The sequence below is a fragment of the Vombatus ursinus genome, unplaced genomic scaffold (genome assembly GCF_900497805.2).
Source record: "Vombatus ursinus unplaced genomic scaffold, bare-nosed wombat genome assembly UNPS02014852.1, whole genome shotgun sequence".
Classification (NCBI taxonomy): Eukaryota; Metazoa; Chordata; class Mammalia; order Diprotodontia; family Vombatidae; genus Vombatus; species Vombatus ursinus.
This window is the reverse complement of record NW_020954630.1, coordinates 2,391,579-2,414,792: the sequence shown is the minus strand read 5'-3', so window position 1 is coordinate 2,414,792 and position 23,214 is coordinate 2,391,579. Positions and strand designations below refer to the sequence as shown.

Sequence of the window (23,214 nt, the reverse complement as noted above, 5' to 3'; positions counted from 1 at the left end):
ACACACACACACACACACACACACACACACACACACACACACACACAGAGTCATTTAAAATCCTGAATTAGAAGATAAAAATTATTTCAATTTATTTATTAATTTTTTTTGGTGAGGCAGTTGAGGTTAAGTGACTTGCCCAAAGTCACATAGCTAGTGAGTGTTATGTGTCTGAGGTCGGATTTAAACTCAGGTCCTCCTGACTCCAGGGCTGGTGCTCTATCCACTGCACTGCTTAGCTGTCCCAGAAATTCTGTTTCAGATCCCAACATGCATCCCTTCAGATTGAGAGAAATGATTATGTCTCTCTTCTGTTAATAACCATGTGTTAAGATGAAGATTTTTTTCTATTTCCTCATTCAGAAATAACCCCCTGTAGGTTAATAAAGCTAGTCTTTGAAGGACATTACTGACCTTGCCCCGCCCCACCCCTGCAAATTTACCCTACTTAGACCATCTTGTCTAGGTGGAATTGTTACTTCACCCAATTAGAAAACCTTGCAAAGAGAATCTGAGCTAGGTGAATTTTGGCCCACTGTGATATGCTGAGGTTTGAGTGGGGGTAGGTACATCCTTTGTCCAGATTGCCCAGGGTTGGAGGCAGTCTGGGAGTAAGAGTGACATAATCAGAGTCATGGCCCACAGCCCCACCCCTCATTATAATATTCATTCTCTTATTAATTGTTTCCCAATTAGAGTTGATTGCTGGCTGTCAGGAATACCCACTCTTACAAGGATATATAAGTATCAAAAGGCCTCTAGGAGGGGTCTTTGGTTTATGAGAGACAGTCAGATGACCATCCTTTTATTAACTGTTTGCTAGCCATAATTAATAAAATAATTAATTACACAGAAGTCATGTCTCTCAGACTTTTTTATATGTCACAGAATTTAATCCCTGACCTGGGCCCTTTCTGACCTCTACCCAGATCTCTACCTCTGTCCGCTTACGTTTTTGTTTACTTTGCATGTATCTTGCATTAATTGATCTACATCTAGTAGAATGTGTGTTCCTTAAGGGTTAAAAGTTATTTAATATTTATCTTTTTATCTGCAGTGACTTACACATAGTAGGAGTTTGACAAACGCTTGCAGAATTGAATTGAAGAAAGTATAGCAAGGGTCAGGGGGTGGGGAGTTGGAAATGAAGCTTTGCTCACAAGGAATGAACCTGTGACCTCACTCTCTGTGTTCAGCACGGCAGAATTAGAGCACAAAGCTTCAAGCGTATTCTGAAAAATCTTAAGATTGTTTAGTGTAGGACAGACAATGTGACCTAACGCGCTTGTTTTTTCCCCCTTCTCCCTCACAGGCGGACGGTCCCTTCAGTTCCGGGAGTCCTTCCAAAGGATTCTTCTCCCGAGGCCCTCAGCATCGGCCCTCCAGCCCCGTGTCAGCCCCCGTGAGGGCCAGGAATAGCCCAGGCTCTCCCAAAACGGTGTTCCCCTTCCCCTACCAGGAGTCCCCTCCCAGATCTCCGCGTCGCATGAGCTTCAGCGGCATCTTTCGCTCCTCGTCCAAAGAGTCCTCCCCGAACTCCAACCCATCTACCTCACCTGGGGGAATCAAGTTTTTTTCCCGCTCGAGAAAAAGTAAGATATTGATCCTATGGTTTCAGGTGGGTTCAGGGCTGTGGGTAAAACCATCTCCTGGCTTTGTTTACTAAAGAAAGGCCCATGGTGATGTGGATGTATCTGGTGACCACTCTATGCGGATGACGTAGTAACTAGCGGTGACACAGGGGTCTGCCTTTCTGGTGTGGTAAGAACAACAAAAACCTCGTGGCAATAGCAATGGTTTTCAGCTAATGTTTCTTGCCTTCTTTAGCTTCATACCGATAGGCTATATGTATCCCTTATGATACAAGCTCTGGGTTGTTTGGCTCTTTACATCTTCCATGGTACACATATAGACATATGTACAGAATGATCTTTGAATTTTCCCCCCAGATCTGGCAAAAAATAAAGCCTCCACCTAAGTCCAGATGCATCTGCCTAGGACCAGCCAAATAAGAATCCACCTACGTCTTTCCCTCTCACCTTTTTCTTCCCTTTTGGTTTGGCATTTACCAGGATGATTAAGGGTAAGAAATACAAGCTAGGTTGGCATGTTCTTAATTGAATGCCCCAGGCAAAAGTAGAAGGGGTTGGGGGGGATAAGGGAGGAAAAGGGGTGCCAATGAAAATGTGTTTAGTATGTCAAGAGCAATGATAAATATTCAGGCCTAATCTAATATTCATAAACTAAATTTTTTTTAAATGCAACCTTTTTTAAACATATTCAAGACTGAAAAATGTTGATAACATAGGATTATTAGTCTGAGGCAAAATTGGGAGGTAGTCATGGTCTGTTTTTTGTTTTTTTTCTCATTTCTGCTACTTCCTTTCCACCTCGTTTCAGTCCCTCCTCGCTCTAACTTGGCAGCCAATGCGTTATTATTATTCCAGTTAAGGATAGGATCTGATTACATAATTCACATATTAGCCCAGCCAGGAGTAGCTTTTGGAGAAAGGACCTCAAGGAGAAGATGTGCTTGCTCAAAAATAATAAATGAGGCTCTCTAATAGCAGCATTATAGGCACTGGGGCAACTGAGTTGGAGAGACAGTTTGCAGTGGGAAGAGAAAGCCTTCCTGAAGCCCTGTAATAATAGGGCATAGGCAGGTCATTCCTCTTAAGGCCCACTATGAACTCATATTATGCAAAAGTTGCGTGATAGAAGTATTATAGGTACAGAGTTTGAGAGCTGGGAGAAATGGCCTTCGAGGGGTATGTATTGAGCATCAGAACACCTCGTTTCAGGCCTAGACCAAAAAACTCTCAGGGACATAACCTGCTTGGTAGGTAGCTGTTTAATGTAGTAATTTGTCATCCTGGTTTTGTGATAGAACAGACAGACCTTGTTATAATAATAGTTATTAAGTAATCAGCAAAACAAAATTGCTTTAATTTTACTTAAGTTTAAAACACAGTTATACATTCTTTAGTGCTTTTAAGAAGGATGTCTTGAAATTGGACAACAGTGACAGTGTTGCAATTTCAAAAAGACTGGTTTCCTGGAAAGACTTACATGAACTGATGCTAAGTGAAGTGATCAGAACCAGGAGAGAACATTGTACACAGAAACAGCAATATTGTGCGATGATCAACTATGATTGACTTAGCTCTTCTCAGCAATACAGTGATCCAAGACAATTCCAAAAGACTCATGATGGAAAATGCTGTCCACATCCAGAGAAAGAACTATGGAGTCTGAATGCAGATCAAAGCACACTCTTTTCACTCTTTTTTAATTTTTTCTTTTTCATGGTTTTTCCCTTTTGTTCTGATTCTTTTTTTCACAACATGACTAATGTGGAAATATGTTTAACATGATTGTGTATGTATAACCTATTTCAGATTACTTGTCTTGGGAAGGGGGGGGAAGGAAAGTAGGAAAGGAGAAGAATTAGGAACTCAAAATCTTATAAAAATGAATGTTGAAAACTATCTTTATGTGGAATTGGGAACAAAATAAAATACTATTAAGTAGGGGGGAAAGGCTGGTTTCACACCAGGGGATAGGTGATGGTGGGATTAAGCTGTGCAGGAAGGGCCAGGAATAGGAATGTGGCTCTCAAGGTGGGGTCTAGCAGGTATGCAAGAGGTTGAGTCCAGGAAAGTTAGCTTAGGATGGGAAGGAATTCACAAGCATCATCTAGGAAGGCAGAGTCCAGGGCAAGAGAGATCAGGAAGGATCATTATGATAGTGAGGCAAGCTCTGCTCTTAGCACCAATGCTATCTGCTTATCACATACAGCTGAGATGTACCCGTAGGTTGTGTGCTGGGTACAAAAAAGACAAAAACAACCACAAAAAATCCCTGCCCTCTGGCAGCTTACATTTTCCAGAATGTAATAATCAATGACAGAGCCGAAGGGTTGGAAGGAAGAGGTTTGTGTCCTACTCCGAGGAAACATCAGAATTCAGAAACTGCCTCAGTAAACCCAGTTATCTCCCTCTGAGTAGGTAACTGGTACTCCTGAGACTGAATTAGCCATTTTACTCTCTTATTTTTTTTTCCAACTGAAACACTTTCTCTCTTGGCTTCAGATTCATTTAGGGAACAAAGGAGACACACAGCTGGGTTCAGATGTCCTTTGGGAAATTAAGAGGAATTTCACGGTGTGGTGAATGTGCAAATACTAAACACTCAAAGACTCATGGAACACTGGAACCAGAAGGCACCTTTAGATGTCATCTAAGCCAATGGCATCAAATTCAAATAGAAACAAGGGCCACTGACCCGTACATAAGGATCCCTGTGGGTTTATATTGACTTGGAAAACCACATGTTGACATTATCTATGTTTGATTACATTTTATTTGTTTTGCTAAAATATATCCCAATTACATTTAAATCTTGTATGGGCCATGGGCCGCATGTCTGGCACCTCTGATCTAAATCAACCCTTTTCAATTTTATAAATGAGGAAACTGAAGTAAAAAGAGTAACTTGTTCAAGGTCACATGGATAACCAGTGGTGAAAACTAGGACTAGAACCTGGATCTCTTGACCAAGTTCAATAAATCCTGTGCTCTTTCTATTAAGTCACAGTGCCACAGGGAACCCACAGCAGAGTGCGTCTCACAGTATCTGTCTGTCTCTTTCTGTAACGTGGAGCCACATGCAAATTTAATCCCCAGAAATCTTTTCCTTTTCTTCCTGCTATAAATACCATTCTTGGAAATTCTTAGCCCTTACTGAATAACTCTTCACTGGACTTTACATTTATAGCACAGGGCTATAGAAAAATGTGTCTATTCTTGATGAAGTCAGCGTTGCAAAGGGAGTTAAGATGTGAGTTCCCCCTCCCCTTTGGCCTTGTATAATCAGTTTCTGGTGATTAGGAGTCCAAGTATTTGTTCAGGGAAAGGAAAATAGAGTATATTTCCCAAGATCACAGGCGCCTCAACCAAGTCAAACATATTAATAATAGGAACAAGGATTGCATCTGTCAAACACACTTAACAGACTCCATCGATCTTTAGCTTAGATCCTTGACCTGGGACTCTAGCATAGTCCACCAAACTCGTTATTTTCCTTTTATAGATTGCCCAAGAGGGAGGTCTAGGATTTCCTCCCAAGGGCTGGTCTGTTCTCCAGTGGTTCCATCTAGGCTGTTTGTGTTGATGGGGGAGACTATCTCTTAACTGTTGTGACTTGAGGCCTAGTGCTCTCACCATAGGCTTTCCTGGCTTAGAGCAAGTCATGCTGTGTTCCACCCCCTTCCCTTATTTATGCCAGTGAAAGTAGATTATGATGAATTTCACGTGCCTACCTGCTTCAAGGGTCTCCTCGCTCTAGTCATTCAGTTACCAAAGTGATTTTCCTAAGGTACAGATCTGACTGTGTCATTACTGTACTCGGTAAATTCTAATGGCTCCCCAAGATCAAATATAAAATGCTTTGTTTGGCTTTTAAAACCCTTCATAAACTGGCTCCTTCCTCCCTTTCCACTATTCTTACACTTCATTCTCTTCCCTGTACTCTGCAGTCCAGGGATGCTGATTTCCATGCACGAAACATGCCATCTCCAGACCCGGGGCATTTTTCAGTGTCTGTGCTCCGTGCCTGGAATTCTCTCCCTCCTTTTCTCTCCCTTCACTCTTCCCTGCCTTCCTTCAAGTCTCTAAAATTCTACCTTCTGCAAGAAGCCTTTCCTCCTCTTCCTTAATGCTAGCTGAGATTACTTCCAATTTACTGTGTGTATGTGTCTGTGTGTGTATACACGTAAATATGTGTGTGTGTGTATGTGTGTATGTGTGTAGTGGGGGTGTGTTCTTACCTCTCTCTATGTGTGTATGTATGTGTGTGTGTGTGTGTTTGTGTATATGTGTGTATATATATATATATCTTGTCTGTACACAGGTATGTTGTTTCCCCATTAGAATGTGAGCTCCTTTTGCATTTCTTTGTATACTTAGCACACTGCCTGGCACGTAATAAATGTTCATGAATAAATGCTTATTGACTGACTAATTGAACTTGGAGGAGACATGAAATCAAAAAAAGGCATCAGGACAGCCTAAGGGGTTTATATGTGTAGAAATAGAAATGTTTATATGAAAAAAGACTAGGTATGCTTGGCCTGGAGAAAGGAAGACTTAGGTGGACCAGAATAGCTGTGGTCACACAGTTGAAGGGCTGGAGAGATTGGACTTGTTCTCTTCAGCCACCAGAGGGCAGAACCAGGAGGGATGGATGAAAGTTGGAAAGAAACAAGTTTAGGCTTGGTGCTTCCTAACGACTCCAAAATCAGAATGGGTCATTTTGAGAGTTGGTGAATTTCCTCCCTTTGGAGGCCTTTCAGATGAGGTTAGGGGACCTCTTGCGGGGTAGAGGTTGGACCAGATGGCTGTTGAGGGCTCTCCCAACTCTCAGAATTCTGTGAAAATGAAATGAGGAGGAACAGTCTCACCCAGTGGTTCCCCACCCCTGGACCTGATTGGCTTCGGTGACAGCTGGGGGTGTTTATAGGCTGATTGCAAAAGATTTAGAACTGTTGCTGTTGTTTTAAGCCACAGCCAATCATATTCTTCTTTTCATGCACTGCCTCTTTTTCATTGCATCCTAAGTGTCCTCCTAAAGGACAAGTTAAGTGCAGTTGCCTAAAAAGACTGCATCCTTGAGGTGATCCTGATAATGGGTGAGGGCACTAAAGAGCAAACTTTGAAATGGGTTCATGTTCTTGCTCGCTTCTGAGAAGACCAGTGTCATCGTTAATTCTGTTTTTCTTTTTTCCCCTAGGCTAGGTCTTGCTATATTTTTCTGTTCCTTGTCATCTAATGAGTAAGGACAGAAGAGAAGGGGGCATTGACAGAGCCTTGGAAAGTCCCCATGTTTAGGGGGCAGGAGGAGGAAGCTTATTCCACGAAATAGAAGAGTGGTGAGAGGAGAAGCAGGATGAATAGTTAGTTAAATGGCAGGGGTGGAAGCTGGATTGGGAGAGATAAAGGAATGAGCAGTAGAGAGCATCAACTTCCCTTTGAAGAAGGGAAGGAGAGAAAGAAAACAATGGCTTGAGGGTCAGGAAAAGCAATTCTGAGGATAGGGGAGACCTGCCTAGGGACACAGTGGATAGAATTCCAGGCTTGGAGTTAGCAATACGTGAGTTCAAATATAGCCTCAGATACTTACTAGCTATGGGACCTTGGGTAAATCACTTAACTTTTCTGCCTCAGTTTCTTCAGTTATAAAGTGAGGATCACAATAGCACCTACCTCAGATGGTTGTTGTGAACCTCAAATGAGATCATATTTGTAAAGCGTTTAGCACATAGGCACTTGATAACTTGCAATCCCTTATTCAGATAACTCAGAGGGAGGTAGCAGCAGAGAGGGAGAGGTTGGGGATACAAAAAGGAATGATGGCTGAAGCGAGGTCCTGTGGAGGCAGGGAGGATAGGATCAAGGACAAACGTGAAGGATTTAGCTTTGGTGAGACTGAGACAGACTTTTTATTCAAATAGACTAAAGGAAGAAAGCGAAGGTGAAGAGAGATTTTCAGGGAGAAAGGGATAGAGATGAGGGTATGCAGTTTAGATTCTTTCTAACATAGAAGGTGAGCTCACCTTTTAGGAATGAGATGTTAGGAATGAGTTCGGACAGAGGTAGTCAAATTAGATAAGTTGCCTTGGGTGCAGTATACATAAGGGATCTGGGAGGGGGCTTTTTAAATATGACTTTTTATCAATACATATGCTTTAGTTCCAGAAAATTCCTTTCTCCGTGGCATATCGTAACTGTTTTGTAACAGGTGGGTTGCATGTATTGCGGTGAAGTCTCAAATCCTCCCTTGGGCAGGAGAACATAGGGAGGGCCATTTCAGACTCTGCCTGGGATTGCACAAATACTTCAGCCTGGTACTGGTGCTGCAGGTTTGAGGACAGGCAGGCAGAGCTGGAACAAGCTACTATGGCCAATGTGATCAATAAGGGATGAGTATAAGGATTGCCAAGTAGGTTAGCCCAATTCAGGTTAGTAAGCATGAATGTGTACTGATAATGTTTGTGTGTATTACAGTAGTTCTATTCAATATAGTCACCTTGGGAAAAAGTATATTTATTCTAAACAGTGCTGCTGTTGCTTAGAACATTTCTGGATTCCCCCCTGGGGTGGGGGGAGGGAGGGATCAGAACCTTGTCAGAAGTGTCATCAGAACCCTGCATTATTTGAAACCTTGGTATTAACTTTGATTTCTCTGTGTGTGTGTGTGTTTGTGTGTGTGTACGTGCACACACGCATATATATATTACATATGTGTGTATATATGTGTGTACACACATATATACATATATAACGTATGTGTATATACCTATGTTATATATGCGTGTATATACACATATGGTACGTGTGTGCATATATTACGTGTGTATATGTGTATGCATATACATATATTACATATGTGTGTATGTGTATATACATATATTACGTGTGTGTGTGTGTGTGTATATAAATATCTCCTACATCTGTCTTTTCTTTATGCAGACTCATTAGCCTCACCTTCCAGACCTAGCCTATATATATATATCTTACTTGTACACACTTGCTTGCCTGCTGTCTCTCCCTTAGGGTGTGAGCTCCTTGAGAGCAGATACTGTCTTTGCCTTCTTTGTATCCCTAGTGCTTAGTTAGCATAGTACCTGGCACATAGTAGGTGCTAGATAAATGTTTAGAGCCTGACCAACAGTGTATACCACCTTTCCTTTCCAGTCTTATCTCATACTACTCCCCTTGAAATAAAGTCGCTTTTAGCCAAACTGGACTATTCACAAGCTTTGTACAGTACTGCTCTACCTCTGTGCCTTTGTTTACACTGTTCCCTATGCCTGTTATACCCTCTCTTCTGTTCTTTTGTTACAAATCCTTTTGTTGTTCAGTTGGTCTGACTCTCCGTGACCCCATTTGGAGTTTTCTTGGCAAAGATACTGGAGTGGTTTGCAATTTCCTTCTCCAGCTCATTTTAAAGTTGAGGAAATTGAGGCAAACAGGTCTAAGTGACTTGCCCAAGGTCATACAGCTACTAAATGTCTCAGATCAGATTTGAACTCAGGAAGATGAGTCTTCCTGACTCCAGGCCAGACACTCTATCCACTGCACCACCTAGCTGCCCATAGAAATCCTACCCATCCTTTAAGATCTTGTTAAAATGACATCTCTTTTATGAAACCTTCAATGATCCTATTCATCCATATTAATCATTTCCCCTCAGACTCCACACTGTATTTTTTGGGGGTTCCTTTGTTAGACACTTATTTTGTATTACAGTTATTTACATATGTATTGTAGCCTTTTGCCTGGCTATGAATCTCGCGAGAGCAGAAATCATTTCTTATTTCATCTTTCATCTTTCCTAATCCCTGGCATACTAATGCAAAGAGGCTATAATACATATGTAATTGTTTGGTATAGAGGAATGTTTGGTATAGAGGAAAAGTGCTTAACTTGGGGTCTCTGAACTTTAAGTGTGTGTGTGTGTGTGTGTGTGTGTATTTTGACAACAATATATTTCAGTTTATTTGGTTTCCTTCATAATCCTTTAATACTTTATTTTATTCATTTAACAATATTGTTCTGAGAAGGGGACCCTAAAGGGTTCCATCACACACGCAGGTTAAAGAGAGAGTTGTTTAGAGCCTGAAAAGTGAAGTGACTTGTCTAGGATCATATAGTCAGTATCTTGACAGAGGGAGGACTTGAACCCTGATCTTGGTTCCAGACACACACAAAAATGCTAAAGAACCCCTAGTATAGAGAAAACACAGCTGTACCCCGAATTAGAAGACCTGGAATTTGAATCCAGGCTCTGATGTTTACTTGCTATGTGACCAAGGGCAAGTCATTTAACCTCTCTGAGCCTCAGTTTCCTCATGTGTGAAATGGGAATAATAATATTTATAGGATCATAGAATTTGTAGCCAGAAGAGGGAAGAGAGAAGAAGAGGGCAATAAGCATTTGTATGGAGCCTCGCACATGCCAGGCACCGTGTTAAGCACTGGACAAATATCTCATTTGGCCCTCACAACAAGCCTGGGAGGTAGGTGCTGTTAGAGACCTCAGGCTTTATCTGGTTCAGCCTCCTCATTCTATATGTAAATGAGGAAACTGAAACTTTAAAAACGAAATGAAATATACCCGGGATCACACGATGGTTAAGCGACAGAGCCCGGACTTTCGGCTTCAGACCCATGGCTCACACCGTCTGCCTCCAGGGATGTGGTGGGGGAATGTGCTTTTGTAAACCCTGAAACCCCGTGGAAGTGTGAGGGGTTGATGGCGTTGCTGCCTCTGGTGGGGTGTTGTTATTTTAGTAGGTACCTCACAGATGTTGGAGGTGGCTGTTAAAGCTGCTGGATGTCTTTCTATATACGTCCACTAGTTACAATTTCACCTTTTAAGGGTGGATGTGGTTTTGGGAAACAGCCAAGTCACCTGGAGCCACATCTGATGAGTCAGGTGGTTGATCAAGCTGAGCACCATCATTTTGAGTTAAAAAACAAATTCCATATGACTAGCCTAAAGCAGTTCTAAACCTGGTGTCCGTGAACGTGTTTAAAAAATGTTTTACAGCTATTTCCAGAGACATTGAATGGTAATGTTTATTAAAATCCACTGCAGGCGTTTCTTAACAGCATTTCTCTTGTTGTTTCTTGGTTTGCTTACTCTTGAGCTCACTCTATCTATTCCAGCACCTACTTTTAAAAAAAAATTTGTTTTTACATTTTTATTTAAAGTTTTGAGTTCCAAGTTCTCTCCCTCTCTACCCCGCCTTGAGATTTCCCTCCTTTCCCACCTCCCTGAGACGGTAAGCAATCAGGTATAGCTTATACGTGTGCAATTATGTAAAACATTTCCATGTTAGTTATTTTGTACAAGAAGACTCGAATAAAAGAAGAAAATGAAAGAATGAAAGTGAAAAATAGCATGCTTCAGTCTGTATTCAGTCGATATCGGTTCTTTCTCTGGAGGTAGATAGCATGCTTCATCATTAGTCTTTGGGATTGTCTTGGATCATTTTATTTCTGAGAGTAGCTAAGTCAGTCACAGTTCTTCATTGAATGATATTGCTGTACTGTGTACAACGTTCTCCTGATTCTGTTCACTCTGCATCAGTTCATGTAAGTCTTTCCAGGTTTTTCTGAAATCATCCTGCTTGTCATTTCTTTTAGCACAATGGTATTTCATTATATTCATATACCACAGCTTGTTTAGTCATTTCCCAATTGATGGGCATCCCTTTGATTTCCAATTCTTAGCTACCGCAAAAAGAGCTACTATAAATATTTTTGTACATGTGGGTCCTTTTCCCTTTTTAACGATCTCTTTGGGATATAGAGCTAGTAGTAGTATTACTGGATCAAAGGTGTGCACAATTTTATAGCCGCTTGGGATAGTTCCAAATTGCGCTCCAGAATGGTTGGATCAGTTCACAACTCCACCAATAGCAGCGCCTACTCTTAAGACAGGGGAATGTGTCTTATGCTATTTATTTTATTTCTGTCATGGTGTTATGCCCCTAGTCTAGTCTAGAGCATCATTTAAATTTCTACCTCTCTAAATCTTGCCCTGTGGGGCCCACACCACCTTCCCTGACCCCACCTCCTACACATACACATACTGCTTCAACCACAGCATAGTAAAATCAACCAAAACATACTTTCTCTCTCCCAGGTTCTACTGACCAGGGTTCAACCTAGAACCATTTTGTGCCAAACCTTTATTCTAACAAGTGGGAGAGAGAGCCCCTTCGGCCTCAGAAGGTCTGTCCCAATACCCCTAAGTCCTGCCTTCATCTCAACCTCACATGAGCCCTGCTTCTTCTGCATTCCTGTAGTGCTTAATGTAATATTCACTGGACATTTTAGTCCAGGCTACCTTGTATTACTGGTTATTTTGTTTGTTTATATCCTATTTTCCCTGGTAAGCTTTTTGAGGTCATGGACCATATCTTAGACTTTGGATCTCCCACAATTCCTAGCACAGTGTTTTGTGCATAGTTACTATTCAATGAATATGAGTCTTTAATGACTCTGGTTTCACTGTATAGAGAACTGAAAAGTCTTTCAAATAGTGGGACACTCAGGCACAAAGAGATTGGTATCGCTCTGATTGCCTTTATCTAATTCATTTTAGGCATGCACAGATGGGCAGGGGAGCTAATGGGAATGCTCCCCCTAGGGTGTACCAGCACATCTCACCCATGCTATATGTGCATCTATGTAATCCATCTTTACTTTCTCATTTGCTACCATAAGGCTTTAAGAAAAATTATTGAACCTTTTGTTTTTCTCATCTTTGCTTCTGGAGGGGGACTGGATCAGACTTAGTCTGTGGCCTGGCAGAAGCTAAAAACATGCATGCAAAAGAAAATGAGTAGGTTGGACTCCATTTCTAAGGTCCCTTTCAGTACTCAATCCCGTGGGTCTAGGAATCTGCGAATCTCCACTTTGATCTCCCTGCGTGGATAGACCTTCCTGAGGCCTGCCAAGCTGCCCTCAAGACAGAAATGATTGCGTGGGACAGGGCAGGGGTATCTGCCCAGATGGGTATTAATGAGCATCTGTGCTGCACAGCTGCCCTGACTCACCTTATCTTCATACAATCCGTCTAAGGCCTGGTTTGGAAGGGAACAACCCATGGAGCAAGAGGACCTGGGAGCCTACCTCTGACCACCCCAGGATGTTGGGAGAAAGCCCAGTCCAGAGGACGTATCCAGCTTTTCTTTATCTTCCTTTGCCAACCAGTGGTGCTCCTGGCAGTTTGTGCCCAGTGTGTCTTTTGGCAGCTGCCCCCAGTGTTACTGTTGGCTTCCACTCTCTCACCAAGGCCTATTCACACCAATGGCAGGTCTTCCTGTTTCGTCTTCTGGGTATGTTGTATGTCCCTGGGAGCCTCTCTGTCCCGTCGGTTGACCCACCTCTAGCCAAGCAAAAGAGCCGGTGGGGCACTCCCGCTTGTGGCCCCAAACCAGTCATTGGCTTGGCAAGACAGCGTGGAGCCTTTTCTGTGCCCAGGGGCTCTGTTGTTGGAACACAAGCTGAACTGAGCTCGGTTCCAGACTGGGCCCCTGTCGGCAGAAGTTAGGATAGAGAATGTAGTTTGTCTGCTTTTCTGGGCTGCAAATCTAAGGAATCTTCATCAAGGGCAGTGTGGAGAACTCCAACTGTATAGAGAGCAAAGCATCGTTGACCCAGTAGGTAATGACTGAACATACTGTCCACATCAGCCAGAGGAAGTGCCAGAGTAGGGACTCTTTCAAAGACCAGGGGTTCTGTGCCTGTTCCAGATGAAGAGATACTTTTGATTTTCCCCAAGCTTAAGATCACTGACGGGATCGCGTGAGCTGGGTGCTGCCCTCATATCCCTTTACTCTGGGGGTCAAAGGTGGCAATCAGATGGGAGAATGACCAGTTAAAGTTTTTGCAGATGCTCGACATGATGTGACCAGGTAGTTGGAAGCTTCTGTAATGTCAACCGTCAAGAAGAATGAGTAATAAAGTTACATGGGTATAGGATTTAAGGCTTACCACTTGCTTTACATGAATTGTTTCATTGAATAAGAACAGTACACTCAGAGTCATTGGATATGAGGCATCCAGAAGGGTTCCTTTCCTACCAAAGTCAATTACTTCCCAAATCAGATATAGACAAGTGTACACACACACACTGACTGCAAAGAGAAGAGGGAGTCAACATAGACTGGAGTGGTCATGGAAGTCTTTAGTGAGTAGTTAGAATCGAACTAGGGTTTGGAGGATGACTAGTATAAGTAGTGGGAAATAATGGAGGGGGTATGCCAGGTAGGAGAGGTATCCCATTAAATAACCTATCTTCTAGTGTATTTTAAATTTAAGTTAAATTTACCAAAAAAAAAAAGATTTATTCAAGAATATAGCCAACTTTAAAAAAAAAACAACAATTAGTCTTATTGATCCAATAAAAAAAACATAGCCATTTCTGGATATTACCACCCCCATCCCCCCCAACAACTATCACCTTTGTTTAAAAAAAAAAAAAAAACAACCAACAGACACACTGACCACACCTGACCAGCATATGGCACATTCTATATCTGCAAGTCTCCAATTTCTCTATTGAGGGAAACAAAATATGTTTCTTCAGTTCTCTAAGACTTAAATTGGTTGTTACAATTAATATGAGTTAGATTGCCTTTTAGTGTTATTTTCATTTACATTATCATAGTCTTATATATGGTTCTGCTTACTTTGCTCTGTATCAGTTCATACAAACTTTCCTCGTGTTTCTTTCTTTTGGCATGATAATAATCTGTTATATTCATATATTACAATTTGTTCAGCCATTACCCAATTGACAGTTACCCACTTTTTCTTCATGTTTTGGGTACCACAAAAAGTGCTGCTATGGATTTTTTTTATGTTTGTGGCCCTTTCCTCTGTTATTAATCTCTCCTTAGAATATTCATGCAATAGTAAAGTGACTTTTCTTGCATCGTTCCAAATTGTTTCTCAGAATGGTTGGACCAATTTACAGGTCCACATTGTATTAGTGTACCTGTCTTCCCAAAGCCTGTCTATCATTGATATTTTCCATCTTTTTATTATGTTTGCGAATTTGCTGGCTCTCAGGTAAAATTTCCTGGCTTAGAGTCTCTCCTCTTGTATAAAACATTTTAAAATATGGTTATTGATAGTTTATGTTTCTTTTGAAAATTTTTTTTATATATTTGGACTACTCATTTATTGGGAAATGGCTCTTGGTATTATATATGTGTCAATTTCATATATATTTTGGATATCCAACTTTTATCAGATATATTTGATACAAAATTTTTTCACAATAGACAGAATATCATCTTATTCCATTATACAGATTTTGGTTGTAATAAAGCTCTTTAATTTAATGTATTAGAAATTCTCCCTTTTGTCTTTTATGGTCAACTATCCCTTGTCTTGTTAAGAATTTTTTCCTAGCCATAAGTATAAAGGATACTCCCTTTGTGCTCTATTTTTTTTAAAAAATGCTGTGTTTTTTATATTGAGGTCTCATATCTATTTTAAAGTTATTGTGGCATATGGTATAAAGAGCTTCTCTAAATCTGATTTGTTTCAAACTGTTTTCTAGTTTTCTTAGACATTCTTGATGATAAGGAGATTTCCCTGATAGTTTCTATTCTTGAGTTTATTGAAATTTGGCTACTATATTCATTTGTTTCTAGGTATTGCTCATTTAGTCTATTCTACTTATTTACTTTTCTGTTTTTAATGAATACCAAATAGTTTTTATGATTACTGGTTTATGATATAGTTTGAAGTCTATAAATGCAGTGTCTCTTATTTCTAACTTTTTTCCTACTGTTTGCCTTTATGTTAGCTATCTTTTGTAACTCTAAATTAATTTTATTTTGCCTAGTTCCAAAAAGTGAGCCTCAGGTAACACTAAATCTATAAATTAACTTATGTAGTATGAGCTTTTTTTCATTGTATTGATGTAATCCAACCATGAGCAATGGTTGTCACTCCAATTTATCTTCCTTTAGTTCCTTAAAGAGTATTTTGTAATTGTATTTATACAAATCTTGTTTGTATCTTAATAGATTGATTTTCATATATTTTATGCATTTTGTAATAATTTTGAATGAGATTTCTCTTTTTTGTCATTTCCTCCTGGTTATCGTTTTTTACCAAATAGAAATGGTGATAATTTTATGGATTTATTTTGTGTCCTCCTGCTTTCCTGGAGCTATTGTTTTGATTGGTTTGTTTCTTCATTGATTCTCTGATTTTTCTCTAACATATATAGACATTTTATTTCTTTTTTGTTGATGTTTATGGCTTTAATTTGTTTATTTTGTCTTTTCCATAGCTATTATTTTAAAAGTTATTTCAAATAACAGTGGTGAGAGGTAAGATTCTTGCTTTACCCCTGTATTTAATAGGATAGCTTGTAGTATTTATATATTGCAAATAATGGTAGCTCTTTGTGTTTTTGAAATGGCTTTGCCACACCTATGCTTTTTAAGGTATTTGGCATAGCTATATCCTGTATCTGCTAAAAGGACTTTTCTTTATTTATTGGTATAATTGTGGGTTTTTTATTATTTATATAAAGAATTAGGTTAACTGTTTTCATAATGTTGTCTATCCTTGCATTCCAGGCACAAATCCAACTTGGTCATATTAAATTTTTGTTGGTATAAATTGTTGGCAGTTTTTCCCCCTTAGGATTTTACTTATAATTTTTGAATCCATATTTATTTATGAGATTATTCTATAATTCTGTTTCTCTGGTTTCTCTCTCCCTGGTTTGGATATCAGGACCATATTTGTCTCATGAAAGGCATTTGGTAGAGTGCTTTTTCTTTCTTTTTTTAAACAGATGTTTTATTAATTCTTACTTCTTTCTTATGGAACTATAAATTTCATTTTAGTCTGTTTTCAATTATTGAGATCACTCTTTGTAGCATAGGTGTTATTTGCTTTTAAAATGTGTGATAGAATTCATTTATAAATCCACCTAGACTAGGGTTTCCCCCTCCCTTTGGTAGATCAGTTATGGCTTGTTTAGTTTCTCTTCCCCACATTAGATTAAGATCTCCATTTCTTATTAATTTGGGGATTTTATATTTTATAGGTAATCATTTCCTTTAAATTCCTAGTTTTGCAGGCATGTAAACTGTATATGGTACTTTCTGATCATTTTAAAAATTTTCTTTTGGCTCGTTGTGAATTCACTTTGTTCTTTATTTTAGAAATTTGATTCTTCTCTCTTTAAAAAAATCTGATGAGCTAGATAAAGTTTTAATTAATCTTCAAAATAAAATGATTAGGTTTTGCTAATGATATTAAAATCTTTTCATATTATCTACTTATTTTAAAATTTTCTTCTATTATATGTGCCTTGGGTTGGCTAATTTGTTTATATCCTAGGTTTTTTTCCCACTATATCCTCAATTTATTAATCTTCTTTCTAGTTTGTTAAAATTTCCTCTGAAGATAACATTCTAGAATTTTTTATATAATTATCATTCCTGTTTATGTAGTTATTGTTAATATTATTTATTTTTAACCTAATCATTCTTCATAGCCCGTATCTTCTGTTTGTGTTCCCTTTATCAATCACTTTTTGTTTTTTTATATTTGTATATTTTTTATTGTTTAAAAATGATTTTATGTGCATTATCTTGTGAGTCAAATAAGACAGATATCATCCCCATTTTGTAAATAAGGAAATGAGGGAACAATGAAATTAAAGTGACTTGTAAAACATGATGCAGCTAAGAAAGCAAACATATCTGGAGCTAAATTCCAGCTCCCCAACTTTCTGATTGTCTCACTTTGGACAAGTTATTTAACTGATCCAAACCTTGATTTCCTCAACTACTAAGTGAAAGGGTTGAATTAAATGATCCTTGAGTTGCCTCTCAACTCTACCGATCATTTTTCTTTTATCATGTTTGCACTGTAAATGATGTGTTTGTTATTTCTGCCTTTTTATAATTAATTTCTTTGTGCCTTAACACATAATCTGTTTTTTGTAAAGATGCTATGTGATCTGAGAAATCTGCGTATTCTTTAATATCTACACTCAAAAAACCCCATAATTCTTTTAAATGTGGCTTTTCCAATAATCTGTTCAACACTCAATTTTCCTTTAAAAATTATTTTTCTGTTGACCTTATGAAACTCTTAGGGAGGAACATTAAAGTCTGTTACAATTGTGTTTTTTATGTCTTTTTGAAATTTCATAAATTTTTCTTTTATGAATCTAGATGCAATATCATTCACTGTGAATTTTTATTGTCAATCATAATTATTATTCCAGTCTTTTTGGAATCTACTGACTTGTAGTAAATTTTATACCAGCCTTTCATTTTCGTTTATTATTACCTTTTTTTATGTAGCAAATTATTGCATTTTGTTTTCTTATCAGTTCTGCCATTTCCTTTTGTTTTATTGGGAAGTTTAATCCATTCACATTATGATGGTTAGGTTTTTCTTTTTCTCCGTTTAATTATTTTGTATTTCTTTTTTCCTTTTTCCCCTTCCTCTGTTAAGTCAGTTTTTAATCCTGGCAATTAGTTTTGCTTCTGCTGTTTTTATCTGGGTCTCTTCTCCCACACATTCTCCTTCTCAGTCTCCTATACCTACCTTCATATATCTGTTCCATTCCAAGTTCTTATTAGATAATAAGCATTTATATGACTCCTACTATGTGCCTGATACCATGCTTAGTGCTTTACAAATATTATCTCATTTGATTCTAACAACAACCCTGTGAAGTAGGTGCTTTAATTATCCCCATTTTACAGTTGAAGAAAGTGTGGCAAACAGAGGTTAAGTGATTTGCTCAAGGTTACACAACTAGTAAGTATCTGAGGCCAAATCTGAACTCAAGTCTTCCTGATGTCAGGTCCAGCTATTTATCCACTATGCCACCTAGCTACCTCAGTAATTATCTCTATCTATTAATTAACTTATTTGTTCTTGTGTTCCATTCTTGATCTTTCCCTTTCTTTGTGCAGATAAGAATAAAAGTTTAAAATCCCTGCCACTCTTTCCCCACAAGGAGCCTTTCCTAACCCCTCTCAATTCTTGTGCCTTCTGTCTCTTATTGAGTTATTATTTATCTCATATATAGCTTGCTTTACGTATTTGTTTGCTTGTTTTCTCCCCCATTAGACCGAGGGTATGGCCTGCCTTTTTCATCTTTTTGTATCCCCATCACTTAGCACAAATAGTTCCTGGTACATAGTAGATGCTTAATAAATGTTTATTGACTGACTTGAGCAAATCACCCTTTTAACTTTAATAATGTTCATTAGCAGTATCCTTTTTCAAGAAGAAATTATTTACTTTGTCTAATTCCTTATTTTTCCCCCTCAGGGCTTTTCTGAATTTTATGTCCCAGTTCATGGTTTATATACATTTTGCTATGTATTTTTTATTCCCTCTTTGTCCATTATATAGGGTAGGGTTTCTGGTAGACATGTATTACTCTCCCCTCTATGCTTTTTATAAGTGTTTGTATATCTCTGTCAATTCTCTCTTCTGTCTCTTTTTCTGTTTTTATTCCAATCCTAAAACCTTTAGCAGGCATCTATTATGTATGTGCTAGACACTGTTCTAGGAACTAGAAATACAAAGACAAAATTGAAAATCCCTAACCTCAAAGAGATTATTTTCTATTGGGAAAATAATATGTATACAATACAAGATAATTTCACAGGGAGGTGAGGAGAGTAGCAGCTGGTGGGGAGGGGATCAGGAAGGCTTCACGTAAATGGTAAGTGCTTAAACTGAATCTCGAGGGAAGCTAGGTATTCTAAGGAGCCGAGGTGAGGAGAGACTATATTTCGGTTCCAGTCGTAATGGACAGCCTATGCAGGACATGGAGACGTGTGAAGATCAGCAGGAAGGCTGGTTTGGCAGGACCATAGAGTGTGAGATGCATAGAGATGAAGGGGGTTGATCAGATCTCCAAGAGGGAATGTAGAGAGAGGAGAGAAAAGAGGAGGGTCTAGGAAACTGCTTTGGAATCCATCCACAGAAAGGAGAAAGAATATGGATAATGATCCAACAAAGGAGACCAAGAAGGAGCAATCAGACAGGTAAGAGGAAACCCAAGAGAGAGCAGTCATGGAAATCCAGAGAGGAGAAACCTACTAAAAAGGAGAGCCCATCTTCTAGCCATCATGGTGCCCTTGACATTACTCCAGTCTCCGCCATTCATTGTGACATGTATTAGTAGAAGCATTAAGTGAGGACTTTAAGTATTTTTAAGCCCTTTACAACTTGGCCTCAACCACTCTCTTCAGCCTCATTATATATTATTTCCCGTCTTGCACTAAAGTCCAGCCAAACCGTCTTTCTTTGTGTTTCTGATACATGACGTTTCCAGCTCCTGTTTCCATTGCTTTTCACTAGCCATCCTCTATGTCTGAAAATGCATTCCCTCCTGACCTCCACCTCATAGAATCTCTTCCTTCAGGAGCAGCTCAAGCACCAACCTAGACACAAAGTCTTTCATCATCCAGTCAAGTGACTCAGTGGATACAGCTCTGGACATAAAGTTAAGAAGATGAGTTCAAATCTAGCCTTAGACACTAGCTGTGTGACATTGGGCAAGACATGTAACCTCCGTCTACCTCAGTTTCGTCATCTATAATATGGGAATAATAATAGTATTTATTGTCCAGAGTTGGTGTAAGGATAAAATGACATAATATCCTCCCCTTCTCCCCCTTTTCCTTTCCTTCTCTTCCTCTTCCTCTTCCTCTTCTCCCTCCCCCTCCTATTCCTTCTCCTCTCCCTCCTGTTCTCCAGCACCTAGCACAGTGACTGCTTAAATAGCCATTTAACAAATAATAAATATTGTTGATTGCTTGTTGGCTGATTAGGACTGGTGTAGTAAATGACATTCAGAGTCTCCTATTCTGCCAAAGTGGCCTGAAGACTGAAATAACTGAGAGCTATTTGCTAAATGAACCTTTACTTTAGAGCCCCATGATTTGCCACTACTTTCCTCGAACCCTCCTCCCCACTATATCCTATCTTCTCACTTATTAGCAAAGAACCCTGTTAGACCTTTATCTGATTCACAGGAGATACAACACTGCTCCTGGAAATGATACTTCAGTTCAGTTCTGTCCAATTTGGTTAGAGAAGCATTTAATAAGATACTTACCCAGATGTCTCTAATTAATAGTAGCTATGTCTGAAGGGGAAAAAAAAGTAGAGTGCCCTGCCAGATATGCCAGTATTTACAAGTAAGGATAGGTCCTACGGGCTTGGGAACAAGGTTCATCCATTGTCCATTCTGTTCAGTAGAATATCTAGCACCTCATTCCCTGAGTAGGTGGTAGTCACAATTAGAGCTAACCCATGTCAAAACTGGGGGGTTAATGAAACTTGTCTTTGGAATTACCAGTCTATAGATACCCACATACACATACGCACACACTTGAAAAACAACAACAACTTGTTCTCTTCCTGCTCAGCTCTATAAATAACCCCCAGGCCTGGACACAAACAGCAAATGATAGCCTTGCCCAAGGCTGCCCCATTTCCTCCTAGACTTTTCCCTTTCCTGTGACTCTTCGGGCAGACCTGTCAGATCTATCAACATTGTATACTTATCTCTGACAAACACATCTGCCTTGATGTGTAGATGAGGGATGGGGTAAAACTAGCAGTTTATTTTTCACTTGGATAGCCATCAAAAGCAGTCCTCAAATAGGTCGCAAAAGGAGTGACAGCTGTCTTAGAGAAGGCTTTCAAGGCTTTCGTAGTTGTTAGCCTTTGCTGGAGTCATAACCAGCGTGAATTTGGTGGCACCTGTTTGAGAACCAGTTAGCTCTAATTTCTCTCTCCTGGGCAATCGTCTTTCATAGAGCCTAGGCATTCACACTTTCCTCCTCTTTCCATTTTCCCTTCCCTTTTCCTGTCCCTGTGGTACTACTTTCCTCCTATCCAGGGAGCAGCCAAATGTACAGTACCACCTAAGAAAAAAGGTCACATGTGCATGTACAGTATTCATCTCTAGAGAGTTCAGTTGTAGTGATGGCTTATACTGATAATGAAACAGCAGAGTCCTTTCAGGGTAAAACATAGTCTTCGAGGCTCCGATCCAGTCTCTGATCATCCGTGAAGTTCTCCCAAGCTATGGTAGCCCCTTCTGATCACTCCGAACTTGGAACTACATAGAGAGCCAATAGTGTCATGCAGTGTGACTCTTAAATGTTTCCTCTTAGGTTCATAAAATCTACTACAGTGGAATAGTAGGAGGAAAACCTGACTCTAAAATGTTTTGTATGAAAATGTAGTACTTTTTTAGTTGACTGCAAGGTCGATAGGAGTTTGTAGTGTGGCGTGATTTCCGATAAGTAGTAAACAAGAGATAACAATCCCTAGAGAGGTAATAGTTGCTGTGTATCAGGCAAAAATAAATCTTTTTTTTTTGTTCTTCTTTTTTCTTTTCTTTTCTTTTTTTTTTTGCAATGGGGATTAAGTGACTTGCCCAGGGTCACACAGCTAGTAAGTGTCAAGTGTTTGGTCTGAAGCGGATTTGAACTCAGGTCCTCCTGACTCCAAGGCTGTTGCTTTCGCCACCTAGCTGCTCCTAGAGTCACTTCTAGGAACCTTGGTTCGTTATTGTGCTTGTCCATTCTTGAGGAGAACCAAACTGACATCACTGCATTGGGGTCAGGGTAGTGTGTCTGACTGTGGCTGATTAGACCAGTACAAATGTGGAAGGCACTATCAGAGGTCGGGCACATATAGTCAACATGAACATTTGGAGTGGAGATATCTGTAAATCTACACATCTCATGTTTATTTGAGCTACTGCAATTCTGCTCATAGAGCCCAGCGCTGCCTTTGATGCGCGTACGCCATGCTGGGTGGTCCTGTGCCGGTGTCTCCCATGTCTCACTTCCAGAGTGCGTGCTTGCCCTCTGTGAGTTCTCCATAAAATAGTCTTTTAGTATTTCCTTGGAGATGAGAAGACCGAGGGAAATCATAGCATTAGGACCTAGACCTGTGATTTCATTGGTGAATAAACTTCTCTACTAATGTCTGGTCAGTGCGTTCTCTGCAATTTAGTCTTGGAGAGTTGCCTAGAGCATGGAGAAGTTAAATGATGTATCCAGGGTCATGCAGCTAGTATATGTCGGGGTGGGACTTGAACCCAGGTCACCCATCAAATATTTGAAGGGCTAGCCTATGGAAGAGAGACTAGACTTATTCTATGTAGCTCAGTCTAACTGAAAGAACTGGGACCAATGGATGATATATTTACAAGGAGGCATGTTTTGTTAGAACTATACTACATTGGAATCTGTTATTTCATAAAGCCATGAGGTACTTGTTTCTACAGGTGTTTAAAGAGACTGGGAAAACCATCCATTAGCCATGCTGAAGAAGGCATTCCTTCATGTAGTGGGAATTGGGATTAGATGAGTTCTGAAGTACCTCTCGGTGTGTATATTTGTCTTGTTTTCCCAACAAGGTTTTAAAAGCCATTAGAGGGCAAGAACTATTCCTTAGGCCTTGTATTCCATCCCTGGCTTCTCCCCTCCAGTCTAGTTATGTGTCTACCATATACAAGTTATGGTGCTAGGTACTGGGGACTCAAAAATGAGAAAAATCTTTCCACACAAGGAGCATGTACTTTACTGGGAAAAATATATGTGGA

The 23,214-nt window shown here is 39.6% G+C and overlaps 1 protein-coding gene across 6 annotated transcripts in view; it reads left to right on the top strand.

Moving 5' to 3' along the window:
- Positions 1 to 23,214, top strand: part of PRKAG2 (protein kinase AMP-activated non-catalytic subunit gamma 2) — a 452,810-nt gene that overhangs the window by 190,190 nt on the left and 239,406 nt on the right. For 5 of the 6 annotated variants that reach the window (XM_027840946.1, XM_027840942.1, XM_027840944.1 and 2 more), the window contains one exon: positions 1,313 to 1,592. In XM_027840946.1, the coding sequence (XP_027696747.1) occupies positions 1,313 to 1,592 (280 nt within the window). Of the gene's footprint in view, positions 1 to 1,312; positions 1,593 to 2,058; positions 2,084 to 23,214 lie in introns of those variants that run through there. The other variant, XM_027840948.1, reaches the window with a different exon arrangement.